The sequence below is a fragment of the Aspergillus fischeri genome, genomic scaffold (genome assembly GCF_000149645.3).
Source record: "Aspergillus fischeri NRRL 181 1099437636249 genomic scaffold, whole genome shotgun sequence".
Lineage (NCBI taxonomy): Eukaryota > Fungi > Ascomycota > Eurotiomycetes > Eurotiales > Aspergillaceae > Aspergillus > Aspergillus fischeri.
The window spans coordinates 1131479-1156716 of NW_001509770.1; the positions used below are offsets into that span (position 1 = coordinate 1131479).

Below are 25238 nucleotides of genomic sequence, written 5' to 3' on the forward strand. Positions count from 1 at the left end.
GTATATACAATGAGGTGAATACGCACGTATCACAGCCCGGATTGTGAAGCTTCCACCATATCCCCGAAGTCACTTCCGCCGTCGGCCACTTGCACCGCTGCTGTATTGCTGTTGGCATCACCAGCTGCAGCATCTTTCAACCTTCTCACCCCCGAGTCGTCCTCCACCCAGCCACCAACTTTCTCCATTCCTTCAATATACTCCGCGCCAATACGCAGGTTCAAACTCGCGCTGAGCGCCCGCTCGATCCGCGCTTCTCGCGTCTGCGAAACCAGGACCCGGAAGACATGCGCCAAGAACCCGCTGAGGATATCCACGCTCCAATCATCGGGGATCAGCTGCAGGACATCTTTGATATCGAACCAAGCAGCGAACCGTGCCAGGAGATCACTGGTCCGCTCGATCCGTTCGGACACGTCCTGGATCTGAAGGAATTCGTCTAGAAGATACCGAAACAGCTCCGATTGGTGTGACCTGTCAGGGAGTTCGGCCGTCCCTGCTGAGCTGGTGCTGCGAGGTCCGCCAAAGAGACAGTACCGAACGGCAGAGTCATAGTCGCCAAGCCCGTGAGTGAGAAGGCGGAGGGCCTCCCGGTGGCGGCCCTGCAAGCCATCCAGAATCACCGACTCGGAGACGAGTTCATTCTGAAAAGGTTCGATTCGGGCGAGGACCGCAGGGATTGAATATGTCAGTTTGGAGGGTGATGGCATCGAAGAGAATTGGCTACTGCTCCCTCCGCCGAGCAACTGCAGCAGCCGAAGCCGCGACTGCCACCAGGGTTCGGCTGGGGTGTTTTCCATTATGAAATTCATGTACGTCGGCTTAGGGGGCCGCAGGGCACGGTAGGTCGAGTAGGATTCTGCAAGAGACTCCCGAGCGGCAGGAGAGGACTCGAGGACTGATAGGACAGTATCCAGGTAGTAACTGAGAAGGTCGTCCGCATATTGCGTATACTACATATGTTAAGCGTTCGAACAGCGTGTAACAGTAAGCATGTTGGAACTCACATTTTTGGCGAAAACGAGATGCTCCAGATACACCTGGACTGCGTTGGGGGCGCGCTCTTTCAACATTTCCACGACATCAGCCGGATCGAGTTGAACCCTACTGGTTTTGTCTGCAAAGACCTGGATTCCAAGTTGAGGGTTACGCCCAGCAAGCCATGACCCGTACTCCTCGACGAGTTGTGCGTCTTTGATCTTGACGAGGTATTTGCGCATTTGCGCTTCAACGCCCGACCCAGTCACCTCCCCGCCCACATCTTCTTCTCCTTCGATGATTCTCCGCCATGTCTTGAGAACATTTCTGGACATTTTCTGGCTCTGATACAGCCGGCTGAGAACGTATAGTCTGCGATAACTCTCTAACAGTATAACAGCCCTGTCGAAGCTGCCTTTCCAGGTATCAACAAGCTTATTCAGCTCCGCACGGATTGGGGAGACCGAACGCTGCTCCACTGTCAATTGAGAATCCTGTTTCAGGAGCAAATGCAACAGAGCTGCATCGACGCTATCAAAGACGTAGGTCTCATCAGTGATGCTGCCATAGCCCCTCTTCTGCTGCCATGAAAGAAGAAAGCGCTTGATCATGTTCACGACTTCATCATCGAGAGCCTTGAGGTCTTTGTATTTTTCGTCTGCTGTTTCCAGGCGCTGTAGATAAGCCTCGGCGATCTGCGCTAGTCCTCCATGGATCCAGATTCCCTGCGGGCCCTGCAAGACTTCTTGACGCAGCTGTGGGATCAACAAGAGAACAATCCGCGGATCCAACCCTCCAGTAACCAGCACCCTTTCCGTTACCTGGACGGCCGCCCCCTTTCGAGCAGCTGCATCCATGAAGAGCAGGTCACCAAAGAGAAGGAGGCTTGACTTTTGTTTTAGAAAATTGAGACCCAAGAACTCGGCTTCAGAGCGCGGCTCGGCGGCCTGAACTTCCTCAAAAACATCCAGAATAGAATCCCTTTTCAAATCCCCGTACATGAGATCCTTTGAACCTTGGGCAGCTTGCAAAGCACCATCAAGTTGTGTTGTCAATGGATTTCTAACCACTCGCCAAATCCGACGCCCAGACCACATTACCAAGCTGCTTTGAGCCTGACCCAGAGCCCGCGCGAATTTGGCTTCTTCATTATTGCGTTCTGCCTCCCACCCCCGCTCCGACGACCCGTCGCCCTTCCTTACTCCATCGGAATCAGTCAACTCTTGAGACTCGAACAATTCCTTCTCCTTCTGAAGCTGCTCAATGGAAGCCTGGGTCCTTGGATCTGTCACAGGTAGGTAAGGAGACAAGGAGGGCGCCTTCAAGCGGACCATCTGTAGCAAGCTTCCCAGTTCACCGAATTCGAGTTGGCTGGAGCTCATTGTATGACAGATTCCCACAGGACATGACGGCATGTCCTCGGCCGAAGGTATTTCTAGCCAGCTCTTACAATTCTCCTCCTCCCTTGGGTCAACGTCCCACGGTTGAATTTCCAACCACTTGCAACGTTTCCCGTCTTCGTCTGTCTCTATGACCGCAAGGATGTATTGATCGTGCGTGTTCTCGCTCGACTCGACAAGGTTGTTCCCTTCGCCGCTATCGATTACAATGTACTCAGGGTAGCGATGGAAATTGAGTGTCCCACGGGGTACAACGTCCCCATCTAGATTGACAAACATGCCAACTCCAGGTTCTCTTTCTTCTGTCCCGGTAACTAACAGAAATTCTGACGGCGTTGGAGACGCAATGTGAGGTTTTAGCTGCTTCGGCAGGGGAGGAAGCGGTTTTGTGTCACTGACGGAGCCCGGCTGTGGCTCGCCTGCTCGGTTTTCAATAGATGTTCGCGGCGATGCACTACGACTTCGGTCTTGCGAAATTGATCGTCTCGGCGTCCCGGAATCTGGGGAGAGTTCAGGCGTCGCAGAGCGCGACCGATCATGCTGAAGGTGCGGCGGATTTGGTTGAAGCATACCGAGAAGTGTATTCGAGCTAGGGCTCCTGGCATGAGTGCGGGTTCCATGAGGCGTTGGAGACGGGGCTGAGGGCATATCCTCCACGTGGCCCGATTCGAACGCTTCGTTAGACGAGGATATAGGAAACAGAGGGATCTTTTGCTGATGCTCCACATCAAGCAATGCGTATGCATGCGAGTCAGCAGCACAGGCAATTGTTCCTCTTCGCAATGCCATGAGACAGCCGGGAAACTCAATGTTTCGGATGCGTCGAGCATCGTCCCCAATCCTAACCAGCATCATTCTACTTTGCGCTCCAATCAGAACAACGGGCGGTTCAGTACCGTTTGTATCTGCGTTCAGGTCAAGACCGCCGATCCAGCGACAGTTGTTGACTTTCGTATTATTGAATGCCGGGCTGAGCTCAGGTAGCAGATAGAAAGTAACCGTCCCGTTGCAGAGCACGCATGCTTTGTTGACTGTTGGAAGCAGAACAATTTGCTGAATCCCGGGGTGTCCTGTTGCCAATGGTGCATTCTGAGAGAACGGAATGGGTAGTCTTGAGGCCAGGATGAAGGACGGTTCGTTCGACCTGTCAGAGGGGTCCGGTGGAAGGCAGACGAAATGAAGGATCTCCGCAGAGGAAGTACCGATGTAAAGATTATCATCTGAGGGGCAGAACCTGTCAGTTGTCTTTCTCTTCCAGGAACACACAACAGAGAGTTCAGAGCTTACTCCAGTACTCAACACAGGTAATGTAGACATCGTCAGCCGTGGGATCTTCGGCGGACAAGGGCACCTGGTCTAACAGGGACCGGAGCACATAAGGGGCTGATTTAGGAGACGTAATTTTCCTCCTTTTGCGAGGGCTGATGCCGTCATCTTCCGACACCATAGTGAGACCAGCTCTGGCGCTTTCAAGACAGATCAGTTATAAAACGTGAAGGTGAACAACAACAGTATGTCCTGGAGCTCAGCGGAGTTGATGCCTCATAGAGTGGGTCCAAACTGGGGGTTCTGCTATGTCAGCAGCCGAGCTTAGTTAGTTAGTTAACTAACTAACTAACTAGTTAACTAACTAGTAGTAGTAGACATTGGAGACGTCTTGGCCGTCCCGTTGCATCCTAGGTAAACATCATTGCACAATTGCTTGGTATGACTGAGTTTAAATTCGATGGAGCATGCTTAATTCGTAATCAAAGTATTCATAGTCCTGTACACATCTGATCGGTTCTGGCCATGTTGCTGCACAACATAGAATAGCGAACATCAACAAAAGTTCATGATACCAGAATCACGGGACGAAGCCATATGCGTTGCAGATCATGTGGCATGTCCCTCTTTTCAAGCCACCGCTGCTATTCTCGTGGATAGATGCATCCACCAATACATATCTTGCACTCTTATTCGCACAGGGATCGCAGACGACTTTCTATGGATGCTGCTTGCGACGTCATCTCAGCAATCATCTAAATAGTTCCTCGTCAAGTCAGCGATGCAGACTTAGAAAGGCGGCCTGCTTGAACGATTTAGTATATCACAAGCAGTGACATCTGGCTTTTCGAACTTCAAAATGGGATCTTCTGCCCTCATACGGGAGTAGTATGTTTGTTCGGTCTCATTCTGCCTACCTTCGGGTAAGCAAATGCAAGAATGGCGCCGCAAATAAACCACAAATCCGGTGATTCAGTTCATTCACAAGTACCACAGCCCTCTGACCATCGGAGGCGGCAGTCCTTTTGGGAATGGCTTCAAGGTCAATTCCACTTGAGACCTCCTGATGATGATGAGCCTCAAGACTGGTGGCTTGCATCTACCGCGGTACCTTTAGTCGCCGCTGCCACTGGCCCCCTTGCAAATGTCATGTCAATTGTTGCTTTGGTCATGCCATGGAGAAGTCACATATTCTTCGACCAGAAAGACTCGCTTGGAAATCCCTTGCAAGTTGGTTTCTCAGACCCTCGATGGTAAGGATATCGTTCACTGCCATGATGACCCAGATGGAATGTATGCTGACTTCTGCAGGTGCATTGCTCTCAACGCCACCTCACTTGCGTTGGGTCTTTTGGGGAACGCGTTCCTGCTGTGTAATTTCACACGTATCATACGCTATATCATAGCTTTACCCGCATCTATAATCTGCTGGACTGCATCAATGGCTCTTGTGAGTGGTCTGGATCAACTCGAGTTCGCAAACCTTCTGACTCTGCATTGAATAGTTGGTTGCGGCAACCGTTGCGCTGCATGTATTTGCAAGCCCGATTGCACCGAATGAACTTTACTCGCAGGCTTACTGGAGTGCCGTTATCGCGGCAATCCTTTATTTTATTCTCAGCGTCATATTGATCATCAACATGTTGGGATATATTCTTGGACATTATCCCCAGTACTTCGCTCTTACCGATGGTCAGCGAACTCTGATCCTACAGACTCTGTCATTTGTCATCTGGCTATTGATCGGTGCTGTGATCTTTTCCAGGGTCATAGACATATCATTCGCAGATGCGCTATACTTCTCGGATGTAACCATTTTAACCGTGGGATTCGGTGACATTGCGCCTACAAATGCCATTGGAAGAGGCATTCTATTCCCTTACGCCGTGATGGGCATCATCATGCTAGGTCTAGTGGTCGGTAGCATTCATCAATTTGCCAAAGATCTTCAGTATGACAATGTCATTCGCAAACATATTGAGCGGAAGCGGCTGGCAACTATCAGACGTGCTACTACATTGGAAATCAATTGTAGTGGCCCAGCAGAGAACGGGGCTCACACGAGTGATTCTGACGAAACAGCACAGATTGGCTATCGGCCTCACTATTCACATGAACATCCCATCAGAAGCAGTATCAGCTCTTGGACTCAGGGACTGGCGGGTCGGTCGAAGCTTATGCTCATGAAAGAAGAAAAGGACCGATTTGATGCCATGCGTGCCATTCAGAACGAAACAATCATATTCCGTCGGACATACAATCTATTGTTGAGCATTGCTATTTTTGGGATAGTGTGGACATGCGGTGCAGTGGTTTTCTGGCAGTTGGAAGAGGATCTTTCATACTTTGATGCTCTATATTTTGGATTTTGCTCACTTATTACCGTGGGATATGGAGATTTTACTCCCACAACGAACGCCGCAAAGCCGTTCTTTGTGGTATGGTCTCTCATTGCTATTCCAACGATGACCACCCTCATCTCGGAGATGAGTGACACAATCGTTGCCTGGTTCAAGAATGCCACGGATAAAGTTGCGGACTGGACGGTTCTTCCACAATCATCCAAGTATAAAGCTTTTCTCCAAAGGCTGCCTGTTATTTACTCCGCCCTCGAGCGGCGAGCGGAAAAGAAACGAGTTGCTCAGGGCTTTCCTGTCGGGGACTTAGAGCCAGGGCAACGGCAGGATGATGGTGCCGACTCCAGCCGTCGCCCGAGACCACTTGAAGATCTAGCTCGCGACTCAAGTCCTTCTCGTCAAGATTTGGCCCAGCAACTCGCATTTGCAATTCGACGGACAGCAAAACATGCCCTCACACGCCGTCCGAAGCACTACAGCTATGAAGAGTGGGTTGAATTCACGCGTCTAATCCGATTTACTGACAACAGTCCTGAGGGGGTGGTGCTTGATGAAGACGAATTTGGTGTGCTGAATTGGGATTGGATTGGAGAGACAAGTCCGATGCTTGCGTCGCAGACAGAGCCGGAATGGATCCTCGATCGGCTCTGTGAAAGCCTGATCCGATATGTGGATGGTCAAGGTCGCAGACAGCCTTCTGACCAGGACAAAAAACCTTTGAGTGTAACCAACGGTGACGAGGATGACGAAGAGCCTACATTGAAGAAGGAAAGAGACATCCGTTTTGATGATGATTAGAGCCATTCAACTTGCTTTATATGCGCCTTTCGATACAAATATGACGTGATTCTTTATTTACAGAACGATGCTCCAACACCTCGTACCTTAAGAGTCAGCACTAGACTACTCTGCTCTTCTTCTGATCATTGACTTCGTTTCTTCAAACAGGCTACTGGATCTGTGGTCATTAAGTAGCTGTGAATCCGATCAGATAACGGGCTTTCTTCTGATGTTCTCATATAATACACAATCATACCATCGAGCTCCCTAGTGAGCTCATTTAGGAGTGTCCCAAATAGGAAATACTCGGCCCTGAGGAGAACAGCTTATCCGTTCGGAACAACCATCGGTCCGCTCCGCGTGTCAACTGTCAACGGTCTCCGCATCTCAAACCGATCTGTCTCTGTCCGATCGCTGCCTTGGTCGATAATTGTAGGGTATCTGGTTGAATTAGACGTCCGATGGGCTCACTGAGACAAAAGTTTGTGCCAAAATAGGAGAAAGAAGATGGATACTTTTGCGATTACGGAAGGCATCGTTCCCGAGAACAACAATCAAGATGGCCACGACGCCGAACGGGCCAGCTCAGAGCAGCAGCTCCCAGAAGAAGCGAACAAGTTCCAACGTGCCATTGCGGCATGGAGAAGTTCGTCACCATTCGAAAACCTTGTCTATCTTGAGACTCAAAGTTGCTGATATCTCTACTCTATTAGGCATCGACTTGACAACGACTGTCGCAAAACTAGACGCTACGGCTTCGGATATTGTCGCTCAACAGCGAGATGCACTTATACAGAGAAAGGATCTAGCCCAGAAGACAAAGGATTTTCGAAAACTAGACGATGCTTCCAAGCTTGCGGAATACAAGGGTCTCCTGAAATGTCCGTCCTATCTCGGCCGCGATCAAATTGATCTTTCGAGCTAACGTATGGTAGCATATCAGAGCTTCATTGATCTCCTGACCAATCACGGGAAATCCTCCTCCTCTGCGTTTCTACAGCTCTACTCCTCTCTGTCGGAAGCTCCTGATCCTTACCCACTCCTTGAAGCCTCGGTCGACTCCCTTTTGCTCTCTGAGCAAACCGTCCCGAAATTGACGTCCGAGAGAGACCAATTGCAGAAATCTGTGAGTCGTCTTACAACCCAATTAGAAGATACGGAAAAGCGACTACAGGAGGAACGAGCTGCGAGAAAGAATTTGGAGGACAGCCAGGAAACAAAGATCAAAGAGATCGAGTCGTCCTGGTCCGCCGTGTTGGCGGAAAAGTCGAACAACTGGGCCGCCAAAGAGAAGAGCTTGGAGGAGAAGGTGGAAAATCAAGACCGCTTGCTGAAGGAAATTAAGGCAAGTTACGAGGTATCCCAAAGGCTGGGTCAGGAGAGCGATGGCGGTGATGCCTCTCAACACGGGGCGACTGCTGCAGAGCTAGAATTGGTGTCTGCCGATTTGGAAAAGACAACCTTGCGACTAGCCGAGGTGGAGGCACGAAACGAGCAACTCAGGCTTGAGCTGGCTCAAGCCGTTTCACATTCGCAGGCTACGCAGGCTACCTCGGTTGAGGACGATCCCGCCTATCTTCGCCTTCAGTCAGAAAACTCGTCCTTGTTGCGCAGACTGGATGCTGCGCGATTCGATCGGGAGTCTGAACGTCACGCATGGGAGTCGAAGCTCTCACAATTGGAGAGGCAGAGCTCGAAGGTGGCTGCGGAGAGGGACGAGCTGCGGTCGCGGTGGGAAAAGACTGCTGACTATGAAGATATCCGCCGCGAGCTGGAGATGATCAAGGTAGGATATATCCTATGGCAAGACAGCCGTACTTGCTTGCTGATTCTTCGTAGTCTATTGAGTTCTCTGCGGGCGATGGGGACGATGATGAGGCTGGAGATTCCACAGGCAATGCTAACAGTACCAACGGTGCCCTTTTGAAACCTAAGGATGGATCCAGCGGTAATAGTCTAGAGGGGCTGCTCTTGGCTCGCAACAAGAAATTGACAGATGAACTTACCGTTCTTCGTGTGTCCCATCGAGACCTCCAAGGTCAACTTGAACTTCTGCGTGAGGATCTCTCAAATACCAAACAGGAACTGGAGAAGTCCAAGCAGTTATCCACAACTCTTGAGAACGATCTGCTCCGTGTACAGCAAGAGGCGGCGAACGCTTTCCCATCATCCGCAATGTCTGTTGCCGGTACCTACAGCTCAAGGTACCCCCACTCAACCAGGAGGGGAGCAGCATCGCCCACATCGTCCATAATTTCAGGTTTTGATCAGGCGGCAGCATCCTCCAATGCAATGGATGCCATACGCGCCGGGGAGCCTGTGGGTGGTGGTTCCGGTCTGCTGCCTATGATACAGGCTCAGCGTGACCGCTTCAAGAAGAAGAATGCGGAGCTGGAAGAGGAGCTGTCGAAGATGTACAGCACGGTCAAGTCCTTGAGGCAGGAGGTTGCTTCCCTCCAGAAGGACAACCTTAGCCTTTACGAGAAAACGCGATACGTCTCAACGTACAGCCGTGGCGGAGCCTCCTCGTCAGCCTCTGCCTATGCGAATAAACCCAGCAATTCCTCCGTCCATGTCTCCGCGGACACGCCTTCTGGTCTTTCATTAGACCGGTATCAGTCTGCCTACGAAGCTCAGCTATCACCATTTGCTGCTTTCCGAGGCCGTGAGTCGGTGCGGGCGTACAAGCGCATGAGCTTGCCCGAGAGGATCGTGTTTTCTATCACACGAATCGTCTTGGCTAATCGAACGAGCCGAAACCTCTTTGCGGGGTATTGCTTTGCCCTCCATGTCTTACTGTTTCTAGCATTGTATATGATGAGTACCATGGAAATAGAAAAACACAGTAGCGCCAGTCTGGGAGCTGCTGCCGCTGCTGCAATGGCCGGCGGAGGCGGGTCTGGGAGTAGCAGTGGCCAGCTACATGGTGATGATTGGCAGCAGGAGGGTTTCAACCATGCAGCTTAGTGGCCATCTGACTTCTTCTCTTCTCTATTTTTGGCAGTCGGCGTTTACAAGGTCAGAGATGTCTAGTTCGTCAGCTAAATACTACCTTCTAATCTATATAGTCTCCATTCCCAATTGAAGCAGTCAACAGCTTCGAAGGTCTTCAGGATCTGGATCCCATGCTACGGTCTCGCAACGACCGCGGGGCGTCATTACCCCTTGCTACCAGCCATGAGTACTTACTTCTTTAGCGATGTCTTAGCATGTGGTGGTGTGGGTCCACACGCATCTTAGCAGGCTTGGTTTCTCCTTACCCAGCGTCGGACTGTGGCCCTTGATGAAAGGGTGCTGGGTAGATAGAAATGATGAAAATACCTGGCACACTCGGCAGTCGCAAAAAAAAAAAAAAAAAATTCCAAAAAAGAAAGGTGCTGTTGGCCCGAGCCGCGGATCGAACGCGGGACCTCTCGCAGATATGCTTGGGTTTTTCCCTAAGCGAGAATCATACCACTAGACCACCCGGGCAACTGTGCTGTGCAAACAGCTTAATTAGTTATAGGAGCCTACCAAGGGGGAAATGGTGGATTCTCTCCTCATTGATCTATACATAAAAAGCCAGGGCTTCTAACGCAGTTTCAACTTGATGCATGTTGCTTGACACTAGGGTTCTTGTAGCTATCTTGATGACCACACAGACTGCTTTTGATATTGGTGGGCATATTAGTTACCAGTGTTATGCGTACTCCGAGTGACGTACTCAGAGTGATATGCAATATATATCATACCACTAGACCACCCGGGCAACTATGGAGATAGCGGGCTTCTTTAGTCCTCATGATTCAAAGAACAATAGCTTACACATCGAGTCTTACTCTTGAGTTACTAGCGTGCTTGAGGAGGGAAGAAGTGTGCTTATCGCAGCATTAGGAACCGAGGAGCTTGAGGACAATCACGCGGTACCAATAACCGCGGTCAGTGTTACATTCGTCAAAGGCATTGATCACCTGGAATGTCTGCTTGATGTTTACCCCGCGCTCGATATATCTCCCAGAAAAACAACAGTCTAAGCGAGCGGGCTAACATCGCTGTCAACACACGACCGCTTGACAATGAGACCATTGCCCAATTACATTACTAGCAAAGGCCGAGGAAATACCCAGGTATCATCAAGAGCCCAGACTGATTGACACTAGTCAAGACACCAGTCTCGTGGGCAATGGCAATCTGCCATTCTGCACACTAACCCAGGTTGGCATGACGCCTAAGCGCCGGCAATGTAAAGCAGGAAATATTATTAGACACCGAAGGAGGCCGGAAATTTCAACGCCAATCAGCACGAGCATAACCCTGCTAGATCTCGTCAGCGCATGCAAGTTCCGACCGATTCGAAATCGAGACAACTACCGAGTCAGATGCACCAATCTGCGCCCGAGGAGGACGTCTCTTCAGCAGCGCAAACCGCCCAGGGAGCATTTCATGTCTCGACTAGAATACCGTCAAAGCTGAGGGATTCCACCAGCGCATACGGGCCCCAATGAGCGAGCTTCATGGCGCATGGCCATAGCAGGCGGCTTCAGCGATAATCTGACTCGAGGCTGTTAATAGATCTGACAAGTCGGGTTTCAAGCCTAATTTGCATGTTACTATAATTTCTTCAATGACATGCAGACAGAGGATCCGTGCAACTTCTAACAGGCATGCAGCCATGCGAGCGTGGTGATTATATAGGATATTCATCCTGGCTATTGAGTAGGGATGTTCTTACTCCCAGTCCATGTTCTTTGCTGTTCAATCTTGCTAGTGTGCGTTTTTCTCCTCGGCAGGTCCTCTTTGTTTATTATGTTGTCTTGAGTGTCAGCGTGGATACCAAGGTCTTTCTTTGTTGCATTCGTACTCGATACTTCTCTACAACCCAATAATCTCCACTCTTCTTCTTCTCTTTTCTTTCTCATATACGCAGTACTCAACTGCATATTATATCTGAACATAGTACCTAGCTGGACTAGGCTTTCTATCGAGCAATACACCAGTATAAAGCACCAAGATGCGGCCCTTCATCGTGCTTTTCACCTGGCTGATGGCAACGGCCTACGCGGCTCCAGCTTTCTTCGACAACATTTACGACTACTCCGACGAACTGGCAGAGTTCTACAGCAAAGTGGGCGAGTATATCGACGATGCAAAGGATGTCTCCACTGCAACAACAACGTGCGATCCTTCCAAGATAGCCTTACCCGCCTTTGCATCCGGATTGCCCTCTCCCGGCAACCAGAAGCCACTATATGTCGCCGTTGGCCGCGGAACACAGGTTAGTAACAACTGCACATTGAGATCACACATTCGTTGCATGGCCAAGGTAGCTGACCCCACGCAGAATTACAGTTGCGCAACCTCAACCGCAGACTCGAAACCGGTGGCCATAGGTGCCGTCGCAAGTCTTTACAATGCAACATGCATTGCAGCAAGCTATTCCGACATGATAGACATGCTCCCTAACATTGCCTATAAGCTGCAGCTACCCACCAACTCATGGGCGACTCTACCTTACGCCAACCTCAATCTTCTTGGTCATCATTTCTTCGAAGAGTCGGTCCCCGTTTTCAATCTCGACACAACTCCGCAACGACAGTACGGTATAGCCTATACAAAGAAGAAAGCCGACCTGGCTGCACCGTCTTCTGCAGTCCAAGGTGCCAATGGTGCGGTTGCATGGCTGTACCTGACGACAACAGAGGGCACAGTTGGAGACTACGAGAGTGTCTATCGGGTAGATACTGCCGGGGGATCACCGCCGAAGACCTGCGAGAACCAGCAGTCAGTCGTTACAGTGCAATATGCAGCGAATTACTATTTCTTTGGGAAGTGAGGTGGCGCGAGGGTTTCGATTTTGTTTTGGCTGTTGAATCATGTACATACTCGTATGTTTCCTGGCTAGAATCCTTCTCACTCATGAGAAAGAACTTGCGAAAGAATCACGCTTCTTGAGTGTCTCCGTAATACATTAATGCGAAATCCCGTAGTTCTCCCACCTCTTACCTAGTACCTATGGATGCTCAAGCAACGATCCAATTGGACGAGGGCTTATACAAGTCAGGTGATCTCGCTATCAGTTAATATCACGTGACTGGTGTTCCCACATCAGCCAAAGCCCCGCTAAGCCGCTTTAAGATTAGCGGGTTCTGATTTTCGAAAGATCCAAAGGCTCAGTCTGAAAAATCTCGACCGCAACAAACGACGAGCAGTACGGCCTCGACGGAACCCTGAAAGCAGACACGGTGCGGAATTTTCGCCTATCTGCTACCTAGAGGCAATTTATCATCTCGACTCTCGGTTCTTTCCAGTCGCAACGGGCTTAGCTGTCCTTTTACACATCGAAACTTTTTTTTTCATCTTCGCTATAACAGCAGCTCCGCAATTTCATTCTCAGCCCGTTATCTCGGCTGTGAAAACGATTTCGAACTTTATATCTTTCCGATAATTATCATATCATAAACCACAATGGCATTCGGTGGTCCTAGAGGAGGTGGCCGCGGCGCTCCCCGTGGTGGTCGTGGTGCTCCACGTGGAGGAGGTGGTGGTCGCGGTGGCAGAGGTTTGTTCACCCTCATATCCTCCATCTGGGGTAATAGGCAGGCATAGACCCCTGAACCAGCGGTTTGGCTGTTCTAGTGATATTGCTTCTACTGGAGCCAGAACTCTGAAGCTTCAATGCGGTCGCCTGTCTTACAGCGTCCCCTGTGATGAACGGCAAGCTAATACGATCTCTTCTTCATTTTCAGGCGGACTTGGAAGCGGTGGTCGTGGCCGTGGTGGTCCTCGCGGCGGCGGCCGTGGTGCCCCTGCTCGTGGTCGCGGTGGTCGTGGCGGCGGTCGTGGCGGTGCTAAGGGTGCCAGGGGTGGTGCCAAGGTCATCATTGTATGTGTCTTCTGTGGCTGGGAGCGATTGATGGGTCTGGATACTAATACGGGGATGTGTAGGAGCCTCACCGTCACGCCGGTGTCTTCGTTGCCCGTGGTGGTAAGGAAGATTTGCTTGTCACCAAGAACTTGACTCCTGGAGAGTCCGTCTATGGCGAGAAGCGCATTGCTGTCGAGTCCCCTGCCGGTGAGGATGGCGCCGTCACCAAGACCGAGTACCGTGTGTGGAACCCCTTCCGTTCCAAGCTTGCCGCCGGTATCCTGGGTGGTCTCGATGATATCTACATGAAGCCTGGCTCCAAGGTTCTGTACCTTGGATCTGCCAGCGGTACCTCCGTCAGTCACGTCGCTGATATTGTCGGACCTACCGGAAACGTCTACGCTGTCGAGTTCTCCCACCGTTCTGGCCGTGATCTGATTGGCATGGCCACCCACCGCACCAACGTTATTCCCATCGTCGAGGACGCCAGACACCCTCTCCGCTACCGTATGCTCGTCCCCATGGTTGACGTTATCTTCGCCGATGTTGCCCAGCCCGATCAGGCCCGTATTGTCGGCCTGAATGCCCACATGTTCTTGAAGAACGAGGGTGGTGTCATTGTCTCCGTCAAGGCCAACTGTATCGACAGCACGGCCAAGCCCGAGGTTGTTTTCGCTCGTGAGGTGCAGAAGATGAGAGAGGAGAAGATCAAACCCAAGGAGCAGCTGACTCTGGAGCCTTTCGAACGTGACCACTGTATAGTGTCTGGTATCTACAAGCGTTCTGCATAAAAATTTGGGGGTCTGATCTCTTTATCATGTTTCTAATCATCCCATGTTTGCTATTTTTCGGCGTCAAGTGTTCCGTGATATGTTGAAATGGCCCTTTTCTTTTTCTGGTTTATGTCCATGTCCAGGTGTCCGTTTTTACAAATGTATTCTGTTCGAGTCGAAAAATCTTCCAGGTTTGCGGTTTCTGTCTAGAAAGAACACGCTTGGATGTTATTTCTTGTTTTTTTAGTGTGAGACGAATGTGATGGTTCATTACACTCTCTATTTCTTCCAAGAATATTATCTTTCAAACTGACGGGTTGTTCACAGAGTAATCGCCTATCGGACTTGCGCCGGTGACTCTTCCATGGAACGGGAGCAGTTCGGTCGGACAGGTCTCCGACACTGGAGAGTCGGAACATCTGCGTGATACCAATGGCTCAACAGAAACAGTGAGGTAATTCCCGCGATGGCCACAGCTAATGATAGTAATGCTGATGGCGTCGAGGCGGAGAAATAATGGTGGACGTGGGGGAGCATTCACACGCTCTCTCCACCGACCCCGCATACATAAACAGCATGGAGACTATATAAACCAGCAGCAATGGGATAAAATTGAGGAGGGAGTTATAGTTACTGAATGAGTCTGAGCGTCCTTGCAATATTCAGTTTCTGTTCTATCTTCTAGTCAAATCGCTTCCGATTCGCGATTAAGAACTCAACGTCTTCCACCATGTCCATCATCATCACCGGAGCTGGCGGCTACGTCGGCCAGGAACTGGCTGCTGCATTACTCTCAAGTGAACCAAATGCTACAGTACTCCTCACAGACGTCGTCGCACCCTCAGTTCCATCCTCCGCTGCCGAACATGCCTCGCGAGTCAAGAGCGTCCAAGCAGACCTCACCGACCCAAGCGTGGTCGACTCACTATTCAACGAGTCCCACCGCTACGACACCGTCTACCTGCTCCACGGGATCATGTCCAGCGGCGCAGAAGCCAACTTCGAGCTCGGGATGCGGGTCAATCTCGACGCAACCCGGTACATCCTCGACAGACTACGCACCACCATGGCGGGTGTGAAGGTGGTATTCACCTCGACGCTAGCCGTCTACGGTCTCGCGCCCCCCGGGTTCGTCATCGACGAGACCAATTTCCCGCCTGTGCCGTCGTCCTCGTACGGGTCGGCGAAGCTCGTCATCGAGACGCTGCTGAATGATTACTCGAGGCGGGGGTTCATCGACGGTCGTGCCGTGCGATTACCCACGGTGACGGTGCGAGCGGGCCAGCCTACCCAGGCTGCGAGCAGCTTTGCGAGCGACATCATCCGGGAGCCGTTTAATGGGAAGAAGGCGATCCTGCCGGTGAGTAAGAGCACGGAGCTGTGGATTTGCTCGCCGTATACTGTGGTGAAGAATCTGTTGCATGCGAGGACTATCCCCAAGGAGGCGTTTGGGGTTTCGAGGTCGGTGAATTTACCAGGTCTGAAGGTTAGCGTTCAGGAGATGCTGGATGCGTTGGAGGAGATTGGAGGCAAGGAGCGTCGGGATTTGGTGGAAGAGAAGTATGATGCGGATGTTGATCGGATTGTCCAGACGTGGACTCCTAACTTCAACACTGCGCGTGCTATCGAGTTGGGGTTCTCGGAGGATGTTTCGATGGTGGAGAATATTAGGCAATATGCCAGTCGGTTTCATTGATTTCTATCGGGCTGATATCACAGTATGAGGACAATCAAGGCAATTCTCTTCGACTTGCAGTCACCCTACCAAGACATAAACAAAACTTGAATCTACTCGCAGGGGGGCAGATCTATGATATGCCCATGCTGGCATGCGATTGTTTAGCTGGGGCTTTGTATGTGCTACATGCATTCGCTTTAAACGAGGCTGGATACACACAAAGAACTCATCCTCAATTGCCCCCTATAATACGGCCTTGAAGGTTTGCCACATAATGCCAAGGGAGGAGCACGTCTGCGCCTTCCCCGGCAGATTACCTCGACTTCCAAGGTGGCAGCACGAGCCGTTGTCCACCCCCCCCACCTGTTCGGCTCCTTTGACCGGGCACTCTGTCGACGGCGTGCTGCGTCATCATCAAGGTCAGAACCCGTCAGGGTGTCAATGGTCAGTGATTTCTGGAGGTAGGCAGAAGTGTGCAGGGAACTGCCCTGGAACAGGAAAATACTAAACACATTATTAAGATGGGCCCAGAGCTCCCGCTAGCCACATATCAATGAGCACGCTTAGACACGAAATCAATGTCGAGCAATGCGTGTGCAAGGAATCTCTCTCTGCAGTGGGTAAGTCATACCAGAGCAATGTGACCAGACTTGTCATCTTGCTCATACCACAGGCGTCAGCTAGGATGTCCCCGGCCATTGACCTGTCATGGTAAGTCCAGTATGTGTTGCCGTTGATCGTATCCGGCCATCAGGTCGTAATCAGGAGGCCCCTAAATGGATATAATTAATTACTATATCACAAGGAGTAAGAGTCATAACTTACTTCGTACCAGCAAGGGCCATCTTCCGGCTTCATCTCGAACTCGTCGACAACAGCCCCATGCTGGAAGTAACGGGACTCATTACCAACCAATGCGTCTTGAGGGAATTCGAGTCCCAATCAATCACAGCCTGGAGATTCTCTTCTGGTCTATCTTGTTATAGAATGTGGCTAGGAACTTCAACTCAGCGATTCGTTGGCCGTGCGTGATTGGCCACCTTGACACCAGGTTCCAACGGTTTCTCCTCGTAGGAGGCTCGAATGTGAAGTTTGGAACCTCAGAGAGAGGAAAATTTGCAGTGCAGGCCCCTTGGAAAGTATGAGCTTGACCAGATTGTCCGACATGGACTCAAAACTTCAATCAACAGTGTACGTAAACTTGCAACTGATCGCGGAGGAACGGATCTATGTGAGCAGTTGGAGAGAAGAGCAGTTTGATGAAGATGGAAGAGAACTTCAATGGTAGCTTTCCCTGCAGGTTACAATTCTACGGAGTGGATACTGAGGACAATAATCATGCCCGTCGAGCATGTCCATTCACAAACGTGCTGGAGTATGGTGGTTCTGCAGTACTGCAGTGAGGAAACAGTCGGGATGGAAGGCAGGCCGGTTTGGAAAAGCGGGTCATGTGATTGGCTGGCGAGAGCTGGCGAACAATTTGACTCCCGAACTTCAACCTCGCATCTCCAGGACTGCCCCATTCTCCAGCAACCGTCCTTTTCAATTCCTCCCTCTCCCTTCAGTCTCCCTCCAGTCTTTCACAATGGCCTCTCGGCGCCTAGCGTTCAACTTCAACCAGGCTCTGCGGAGCCGTGCTGCCTTGAAGGCCGTTCAGCCCGTGAAGCGTGGCTTTGCTTCTCCGGTCGCCTTGCCGTCCACCACCCAGTCGACGACTCTCTCCAACGGATTCACGGTACGAAAAAGAATTGAATTGCATCTCAATGGCTTCGCAATTCCGCTAATCAACCATAGATTGCGACTGAATACTCCCCATGGGCTCAGACATCCACTGTTGGCGTCTGGATCGACGCCGGCAGCAGAGCAGAGACTGACAAGACCAACGGAACCGCACACTTCCTTGAGCACCTTGCCTTCAAGGTATATACTCAGCGAATATTCAGGTAGTGAATCGGTTGCTGACGGAAATTCAGGGTACCAACAAGAGAACTCAGCACCAGCTGGAACTCGAGATCGAAAACATGGGTGCTCACCTGAACGCTTACACTTCGGTACGGCCCGGAACGATGATCAAGTTGACCTTTTCATCAGGAGACGAGTTGAACTAATTAGAGCTTTTATAGAGGGAAAACACTGTCTACTATGCCAAGTCTTTCAACAACGATGTCCCCAAGGCCGTCGACATCCTCGCCGATATCCTGCAGAACTCGAAGTTGGAGCCCGCTGCTATCGAGCGTGAGAGAGATGTGATTCTGCGTGAGCAGGAGGAGGTTGACAAGCAGCTCGAGGAGGTCGTTTTTGACCACCTGCACGCCACTGCTTTCCAGAACCAGCCCCTTGGTCGCACCATCCTCGGTCCCAAGGAGAACATCCAGACTATCTCCCGGGATAACTTGACCGACTACATCAAGACCAACTACACCGCTGACCGCATGGTTCTGGTCGGTGCCGGTGGCATCCCCCATGAGCAGCTCGTTAAGCTGGCTGAGCAGCACTTCGGTTCCCTCCCCAGCAAGCCCCCCACCTCCGCTGCTCTCGCTCTCACCGCTGAGCAGAAGCGTACCCCCGAGTTCATCGGATCCGAGGTCAGAATTCGTGACGACACTCTTCCCTCTGCCCACATTGCCGTTGCTGTTGAGGGTGTCAGCTGGAAGGATGATGACTACTTCACTGCTCTCGTCGCCCAGGCCATCGTCGGCAACTGGGATCGTGCCATGGGCAACTCCCCCTACCTCGGCAGCCGCCTCAGCTCGTTCGTCAACCACCACAACCTTGCCAACAGCTTCATGAGCTTCTCCACCAGCTATAGCGACACTGGGTAAGTTTGTCATTTGCTAGAAGTGTGGCAATGCCAGGTAAAGAATTGGACTGATCGAAATATAGTCTGTGGGGTATCTACATGGTCTCGGAGAACCTGACCAGGCTCAACGACCTGGTCCACTTCGCCCTCCGCGAGTGGTCTCGCTTGTGCTACAACGTCTCCGCTGCCGAGGTTGAGCGCGCCAAGGCTCAGCTCAAGGCCTCCATCCTCCTGTCCCTCGACGGCACCACTGCCGTTGCCGAGGACATTGGTCGCCAGATCATCACCACCGGCCGTCGCCTCAGCCCTGAGGACGTTGAGCGCATTATTGGCCGAATCACCGAGAAGGACGTCATGGACTTCGCCAACCGCAAAATCTGGGATCAGGATATCGCCATCAGCGCTGTCGGTTCCATTGAGGGCATCCTGGACTACCAGCGCATCCGCAGTGACATGAGCCGTAACTCCCTGTAAACGAAATTACCGGTTTTTCTTGATGCCTCAGAATTCATGGCAATTGCCTCCTGTCCAGTTATGTTTCCTTTGTTCCGTTGGTAGTTAATAGACCGAAGAGGCGGAAGTTGCGGAGGTAGCGTGTTCTGTACAGTACACAACTGTTGACTGATATACTCAAAATGTGTATTCTCTTTTACTTCAACTTGCCCGTTCCAGTATTCATTCTTAGGACTTCGCTCGTAAACTGAGCATGGTTGATTAATGCTTGGATGACCGCTGATACCAGGCACTCAAGCCTTGGGGAGATGCAATGACTATCGCCTCACCCGTCTGATACGCCTCACTGAAGACCATTATCGGACACAGAAAGAATTACCATTACTCTTATTATCTCATTAGGACTATTATGACTGAACAGACAAACCCAGACCGCAACAACATTACTGAGGATAAGCCATCCCCGAAGGAGGCTGATACCCAACCTGAGTGTTGTTCGACCGTGCTTCAACCTCCTTCTCGTTCTGCACCAGCGTGCAGCACGGGCAGAGGTAGGACTGCCAACAATCCTGCAACGTGGAGCCCTGGATACCAAACCGTTCACGGAGTTGGCCTCGTTTGATCATAAGCAGGACCCAGTAGAGGCCGCAGTAGCTGGAGAGCGCGTAGAGGCAGCACTACGGATACAGGTGGCGGTTAGTATCGTTGCTTGTTGTATGAGAAGACACTGGAAAATGCATACATCACCGTTGACGTATTGGTGCTCCTTCAGAGCGGGGTCCTGGAGGCGAGATTGGGTCTTGCCGAACAGGCAGCATGGTGCACACCAGCCGATGAGACCTGAAGGGATAAATGTCAGCAAATTGATCGTAGATGAGATATGGGGAGACGGAGGAGGCGAGGTCATTGAGAGGTCAAGGATCCCATACAGGTTTCAGTGGGAGAGAAACAGTCCCAGAACGAGCTGGACCACTCATGAGGATGCGGAGCAGCAGGGGCAGGTTGTTCGGGACTTTTGGTATCCATATTGGGTATAATCCAAGTGCACGACGGCCAAGGGTCCGAAAGATATGAACTGAGGACACAAGATCCTGGGGGAAGCCAGCAATTTAAACTGAGCGATGGGTAGTGCCTCAAGGGGAAGGGCTGTCTTGCGGGTTCAAAGGATCAATTTTCTTTTTTTCTGCCGAAACACGAACATTGTCGTAACTCGCGAAGATCCCTCAACAAATTCTCAGGCCTTATCTGAACCACGGCCTGCCAGATGCAGGTCTCCGACCTGACTGAATAAACTTCATGCTCTGCTTGGTCCAATGGTGGACAGAGTCAATACTCTAAGTTGCACGATTCCATCGTGGACATGGCCGGGGACTGCGATACTCCTTTTCTGGAGCAGGCTATGTAAACTTCCTCCTCTTGACGACAAGTATGAGTTGAGGAGACCCGCGAAATGGTACTGCGTGCTGTCTGCTTGTGAAAGAGCTGAACCCAAAACACGAGAACTCGCAGCGACTCCACAGTGTTAATCAGAGTTAACTATTTCTTTTGAAACAACCTTTGAGAGCAGTCAACTGGGACTTGGTTCGAAGGAACTGATCAGCAAAAGTCTGTTCAATGTCTCGCTCAGAATGGATGAGATGAACGCCCAATCTCGTATCTCGTGCGGCTCAACCGCACAGGGGCTGTAGGGTTGACACATCAAAAAGTTTAACGGGAAGTCGATAGGTTGGCATTTCCCAATACGGGCCCTATGAAGATGATCCCGCTGATCTCGGCTAGTTTAAGTGGCCAGGTCAATTTCATCTTCATGTTTGAGCATTTCAGGAGAACTGAAGGATCAGAAGGTTGTGTCAGGCACATTGTTCAGGGGAGTTACAGGCGTCTTTAGGAGTTCTGCGCCCTATATTAGACCCAGGACGGAGGAGAACAGCGAGAAGCATCGTCACAAGTGTTCATTACAAGTCTGAAAGACAAGAACTAGCATCAGAGTCTCCCAGCTAGATTCTCGTTACTGTCATCTTGAGCGCAAGTAGCGATGAAGTTCATGCGTGACAAAAGTCGGAAAATGCTCGGGATTAGTCGTATCAACAAAGGCACCTCGATGCGCCGGCCGTCATCTCTGATTATTGCCGGTTCAGCTCTATTTAGATAGCCTCAGCAATAAGTCTTCACATTTTTGAATAGGTCTTCAAACTTCTTACGGAGTAGTTAATTGTTTATAGAGAGCATGACATAATCGATATACGGGCCGAAGGTTAATCCGAAGCGGGACGTTTTACTTTTTGGAGCTCTGCGAGGAAGAAATAATTATTGCTGTGCAAGAGCAGGCCGAGAATATCTTTGAGCCTCGGCTTCTCATCCCACTTATATCATTTGATCGCCATGGCTAAGCGTGGTGGTAGAAAGGTGAGCATCCCTGATGTCAATTGGTCTTGTCTCGACCAGTGTGGAAATTCGTCGCAGCAGCTAACATACTCTGTGGCAGGGTGGCCGGGGCGGCGGTGCGCGCGGGCAGCGCCAGAATTACGCGGATATTCCCAAAACGAATGAGAAGCTCGAGCGCTTCTATACTGAACAAGGCTTCATTCCAGAGGAAGAGAGAGAAGCATTCTGGGAAGCTCTGCGCAGGGACCTTCCCAACAGTTTCCGATTCACTGGTTCAAAAGGGTACGTCACGGCAGGTCGAAATCTCCCAGCTGCATTGAACTCTGACATTTTGAAGACACGCCCTTGCTGTCCAGGAAAAGCTCAAGAATCACTATATTCCCGAAATCACCTCGATCCAGTATGAGGGTAACTTTGTCGAGCCGCCACGCCCAGTTCCTTGGTACCCGGACCAGCTCGCATGGTGGATGACCACCCCCAAGAACGTTGTCCGGAGATTCAAGCCTTTCGCCTCATTTCAGAAGTTCCTTGTCGCCGAGACGGACGTTGGTAATATCACTCGACAGGAGGTTGTGAGCATGATTCCTCCACTGCTCATTGACGTCAGACCTGGCATGACTGTTTTGGACATGTGCGCCGCACCGGGAAGTAAGTCAGCGCAGTTGATGGAACTGCTTCATGCGGGAGAGGAAGATGCGATGCGCCAGGTCGCGCAGCAAGTGAAGGAAGGGAAGGCAGGGCCGGAACCTATGGGCCCCGAGGGTCTCAACGACGATGGCAGAACCACTGGCCTTCTCATCGCCAACGATTCCGACTTCAAACGTGCACACATGCTTGTCCATCAGATGAAGCGACTGAGCTCCCCGAATCTGATCGTCACGAATCACGACGCCACTATGTATCCCTCCATCAGACTGCCTCCTCTCCCAGAACAAGACGGCAAGCCCCAGAAGAACAGATACCTGAAATTCGACCGCATCCTTGCCGATGTCCCTTGCACCGGTGATGGTACTGCCAGGAAGAACATTAGCGTGTGGAGAGAATGGGGCCCTGCCAACGCCCTGGGTCTGCACGCTACACAGGTTCGAATCCTTGTTCGTGCTTTGCAGATGCTGAAGGTTGGTGGACGGGTAGTCTACTCCACTTGCAGCATGAACCCTGTTGAGAACGAGGCTGTCGTTGCTAGCGCTATTACTCGCTGTGGAGGCTCGGCCAACGTTGAAATCCTCGATTGCAGCAATGAATTGCCCGGACTGAAGAGAGCTGATGGCGTGCGCACATGGAAGGTCATGGATCGTGAGGGCCGTATGTACAACAGCTGGGAAGAGGTCGAAGAGCAAAGGGAGCGTGAAGGCATCAACGGCCTGGGCCGGATCGGCGAAGGCATGTTCCCGCCTACCGGAGAGAATGCAGACTTGCCTCTTGAGAGATGCATCCGCGTCTACCCTCATCTCCAAGATACCGGCGGTTTCTTCATCACTGTCCTCGAGAAGAAATCTGAAATTCGCGCCAAGCCGGAAGACTCCTCTAAGGTCATCCCCAAGGCCTCCATTGCAGCTCTGACTGAGGAGCTGGATTTCAAGCAGAAGCATGGAAACGCGCGCCCTCTTGAAAAGCTCGATGCATTAGACGACCTGGTTGCCCCCGATAAAGAGGCTCAGTTGGAGATGGATAAGAGCGCTTCTGTTGCTGAAGCGACGCACCAAGTGCCCTACTTCGCAACGAACCAGATTTCGCCTGCAAAGAGAGATGCAGAGGACATGGCAGGGGACATGGAAGATGAAGTCCCATCCAAGAAGACCAAAGTGGAGGATGGTACTGAAGTAGTACTGGGTGACCGTCCAATCCACCGTCCTCCGCCCGAGGCAGAGGACCCTGACGTCTCTGAGAGCACCCCTGCTCCGCTCCCTACGGAGACCCCTCAGCCAGAGTCAACCGAGACAAAGCCCCAGCCCCCGCAGAAGCGGAAGCCGGGCCAGCCGATTGAGGAACCATTCAAATACCTGGATCCCAATAACGAGGAAATCGACCCGATTTTCAAGTTCTACGAAATTTCCGAGCGGTTCCCACGTGACCGCTTCATGGTCCGTAACGCGCAGGCGACTCCTACAAGAACTATCTACTACACCAGTGCATTGGCGCGTGACATTCTGATGGCTAACGAGGGCCATGGCATGAAATTCGTGCATTGCGGTGTGAAGATGTTCGTCAAGCAAGATGCACAACGCCCCAACGTCTGCCGCTGGCGCATCCAGACCGATGGGTTGCGCATCCTTGAACCCTGGGTGGGTCCTGGTAGGGCGGTCGTCCTGACCAAGAAGGAGACCTTGCGCAAACTCCTTGTAGAGATGTTCCCCAAAGTTGCCGATGATGGCTGGAAGGATCTTGGTGAGATTGGCGAACGTGTGCGGGATATCGAAATGGGCTGTAGCATTTTGTATGTTCGGCCGGAGGAGAATTTTAGGTATGTCAAATCACTTTCATATAGCGGCAGGATCTCCCTACAATCACCATCACCATAACCAGCACCGCTACACCTCCAACTCCGTCGCCACCAAAACCCCCATCATCCCCAGCTCTCTCCGCTCCCACATTTCACATCTCCTATCCCCCTGCTGTCCCCCGGTGTCTAGTTGTCCATCCATCACTATCAAACTAGATGACTGACTTGTGTCTAACAGTGAACATATGGTGCTTCCCCTTTGGCGGTCGCTGCATTCGGTCAACCTCATGCTTCCCAAGGAAGAGCGCCGTGCTATGCTCCTACGTATATTCAACGATGAGCCTCAGCTGTTGAACATTACCCAGCAAGGCACGCCTCAGTCGTCCACTCCAGTAGTCGAGACGAATGAGGAAGACGTGTCTGGCATGGCTCCTACGGAAGCGGAAGAGAATGCCCTGAAGCAGGAAAACCTTGCAATAGGCGAGGATCAGCAGGAGCAGGTTGATACTCGGGAGACGTGGACCAAGGCCGGCGACGAAGATGACCGGTTTAACACAACTGTATAAATATCGCCAGGACTAGTGTTTCACTCGGTGTTTGGGAAAAGAATCAAGTTTAAGCTTTTATTCTCTTATCCGAGCGAGAACCTCACTCGACACTAGGAGTCTCACTGACGACGAATGAGCCCATGCGTACTATCCTTCAGTACATCGAGAGAATATTTGCTTGCATATGTCGAACGGAGCGAGCAGTCTGCCTAGTAGGACCCTCGAAGTTTAGACTACTCTAGGTACATATGCCTCGGAGACCAGAACAGAGTGCGGTCCATTCAGCCACAACTCTCTCAAAGCAAGGTTCGGTGCTGCCGTTGTTACATTAACATGAGCAGGGCCGGATGTTCATGGTGCTTTGACACCGATGAGATGTCTTTTGCAAGACTTGATTTCGAATGTACAGCAATGACCGGCATTATGGAGCTGGAAACTTGTTCAAGACTTCGAGTCCTGCATGTGTGCTTAGCACTAGTCTACTCAGAAGCCAGGTTAGACTCCAATTTACCCGACAGGATAAATGCGTATGC

The 25238-nt window shown here is 51.3% G+C and overlaps 9 protein-coding genes and 1 non-coding gene across 10 annotated transcripts, besides 3 other annotated features; 7 read left to right on the top strand and 3 right to left on the bottom strand.

Annotated features, from left to right (window-relative positions):
- Nucleotides 1-29: 29 nt before the first annotated feature.
- On the bottom strand, nucleotides 30-3825 carry NFIA_011150 (putative TGF beta receptor associated protein 1; the record flags this gene model as incomplete). Its single annotated transcript, XM_001264329.1, has 3 exons — nucleotides 30-953; nucleotides 1008-3598; nucleotides 3666-3825. The coding sequence occupies 3 exons, from the start codon at nucleotides 3823-3825 to the stop codon at nucleotides 30-32; spliced, it is 3675 nt and encodes a 1224-aa protein (XP_001264330.1).
- A 156-nt stretch (nucleotides 3826-3981) lies between these two features.
- Nucleotides 3982-4011: a microsatellite.
- Nucleotides 4012-4583: 572 nt separating this feature from the next.
- NFIA_011160 (putative ion channel) lies at nucleotides 4584-6799 on the top strand (the record flags this gene model as incomplete). The annotated part of the gene is made up of 3 exons (XM_001264330.1): nucleotides 4584-4897; nucleotides 4956-5094; nucleotides 5150-6799. 3 exons carry the CDS (start codon nucleotides 4584-4586, stop codon nucleotides 6797-6799), a joined length of 2103 nt encoding a protein of 700 aa, XP_001264331.1.
- Nucleotides 6800-7288: 489 nt separating this feature from the next.
- NFIA_011170 (CCAAT displacement transcription factor COY1) lies at nucleotides 7289-9748 on the top strand (the record flags this gene model as incomplete). Its single annotated transcript, XM_001264331.1, has 4 exons — nucleotides 7289-7427; nucleotides 7495-7662; nucleotides 7717-8567; nucleotides 8621-9748. The coding sequence occupies 4 exons, from the start codon at nucleotides 7289-7291 to the stop codon at nucleotides 9746-9748; spliced, it is 2286 nt and encodes a 761-aa protein (XP_001264332.1).
- Nucleotides 9749-10163: 415 nt separating this feature from the next.
- Nucleotides 10164-10252, bottom strand: NFIA_011180. The gene has a single exon. It is a non-coding gene; the product is annotated as a tRNA-Pro (tRNA).
- A 1519-nt stretch (nucleotides 10253-11771) lies between these two features.
- NFIA_011190 (uncharacterized protein) lies at nucleotides 11772-12593 on the top strand (the record flags this gene model as incomplete). The annotated part of the gene is made up of 2 exons (XM_001264332.1): nucleotides 11772-12035; nucleotides 12102-12593. The coding sequence occupies 2 exons, from the start codon at nucleotides 11772-11774 to the stop codon at nucleotides 12591-12593; spliced, it is 756 nt and encodes a 251-aa protein (XP_001264333.1).
- Nucleotides 12594-13225: 632 nt separating this feature from the next.
- Nucleotides 13226-14416, top strand: NFIA_011200 (rRNA methyltransferase NOP1; the record flags this gene model as incomplete). Its single annotated transcript, XM_001264333.1, has 3 exons — nucleotides 13226-13319; nucleotides 13507-13643; nucleotides 13706-14416. 3 exons carry the CDS (start codon nucleotides 13226-13228, stop codon nucleotides 14414-14416), a joined length of 942 nt encoding a protein of 313 aa, XP_001264334.1.
- Nucleotides 13514-13629: a microsatellite.
- Nucleotides 14417-15128: 712 nt separating the features above from the next.
- Nucleotides 15129-16094, top strand: NFIA_011210 (SDR family oxidoreductase; the record flags this gene model as incomplete). Its single annotated transcript, XM_001264334.1, has 1 exon — nucleotides 15129-16094. One exon carries the CDS (start codon nucleotides 15129-15131, stop codon nucleotides 16092-16094), a length of 966 nt encoding a protein of 321 aa, XP_001264335.1.
- Nucleotides 16095-17661: 1567 nt separating this feature from the next.
- Nucleotides 17662-19350, top strand: NFIA_011220 (mitochondrial processing peptidase; the record flags this gene model as incomplete). Its single annotated transcript, XM_001264335.1, has 5 exons — nucleotides 17662-17811; nucleotides 17871-17996; nucleotides 18050-18127; nucleotides 18200-18894; nucleotides 18960-19350. The coding sequence occupies 5 exons, from the start codon at nucleotides 17662-17664 to the stop codon at nucleotides 19348-19350; spliced, it is 1440 nt and encodes a 479-aa protein (XP_001264336.1).
- A 422-nt stretch (nucleotides 19351-19772) lies between these two features.
- NFIA_011230 (PLAC8 family protein) lies at nucleotides 19773-20355 on the bottom strand (the record flags this gene model as incomplete). Its single annotated transcript, XM_001264336.1, has 3 exons — nucleotides 19773-20006; nucleotides 20072-20169; nucleotides 20259-20355. The coding sequence occupies 3 exons, from the start codon at nucleotides 20353-20355 to the stop codon at nucleotides 19773-19775; spliced, it is 429 nt and encodes a 142-aa protein (XP_001264337.1).
- A 1356-nt stretch (nucleotides 20356-21711) lies between these two features.
- NFIA_011240 (tRNA (cytosine-C5-)-methyltransferase) lies at nucleotides 21712-24723 on the top strand (the record flags this gene model as incomplete). The annotated part of the gene is made up of 4 exons (XM_001264337.1): nucleotides 21712-21735; nucleotides 21815-21996; nucleotides 22052-24178; nucleotides 24396-24723. The coding sequence occupies 4 exons, from the start codon at nucleotides 21712-21714 to the stop codon at nucleotides 24721-24723; spliced, it is 2661 nt and encodes an 886-aa protein (XP_001264338.1).
- Nucleotides 24218-24285: a microsatellite.
- Nucleotides 24724-25238: the final 515 nt, after the last annotated feature.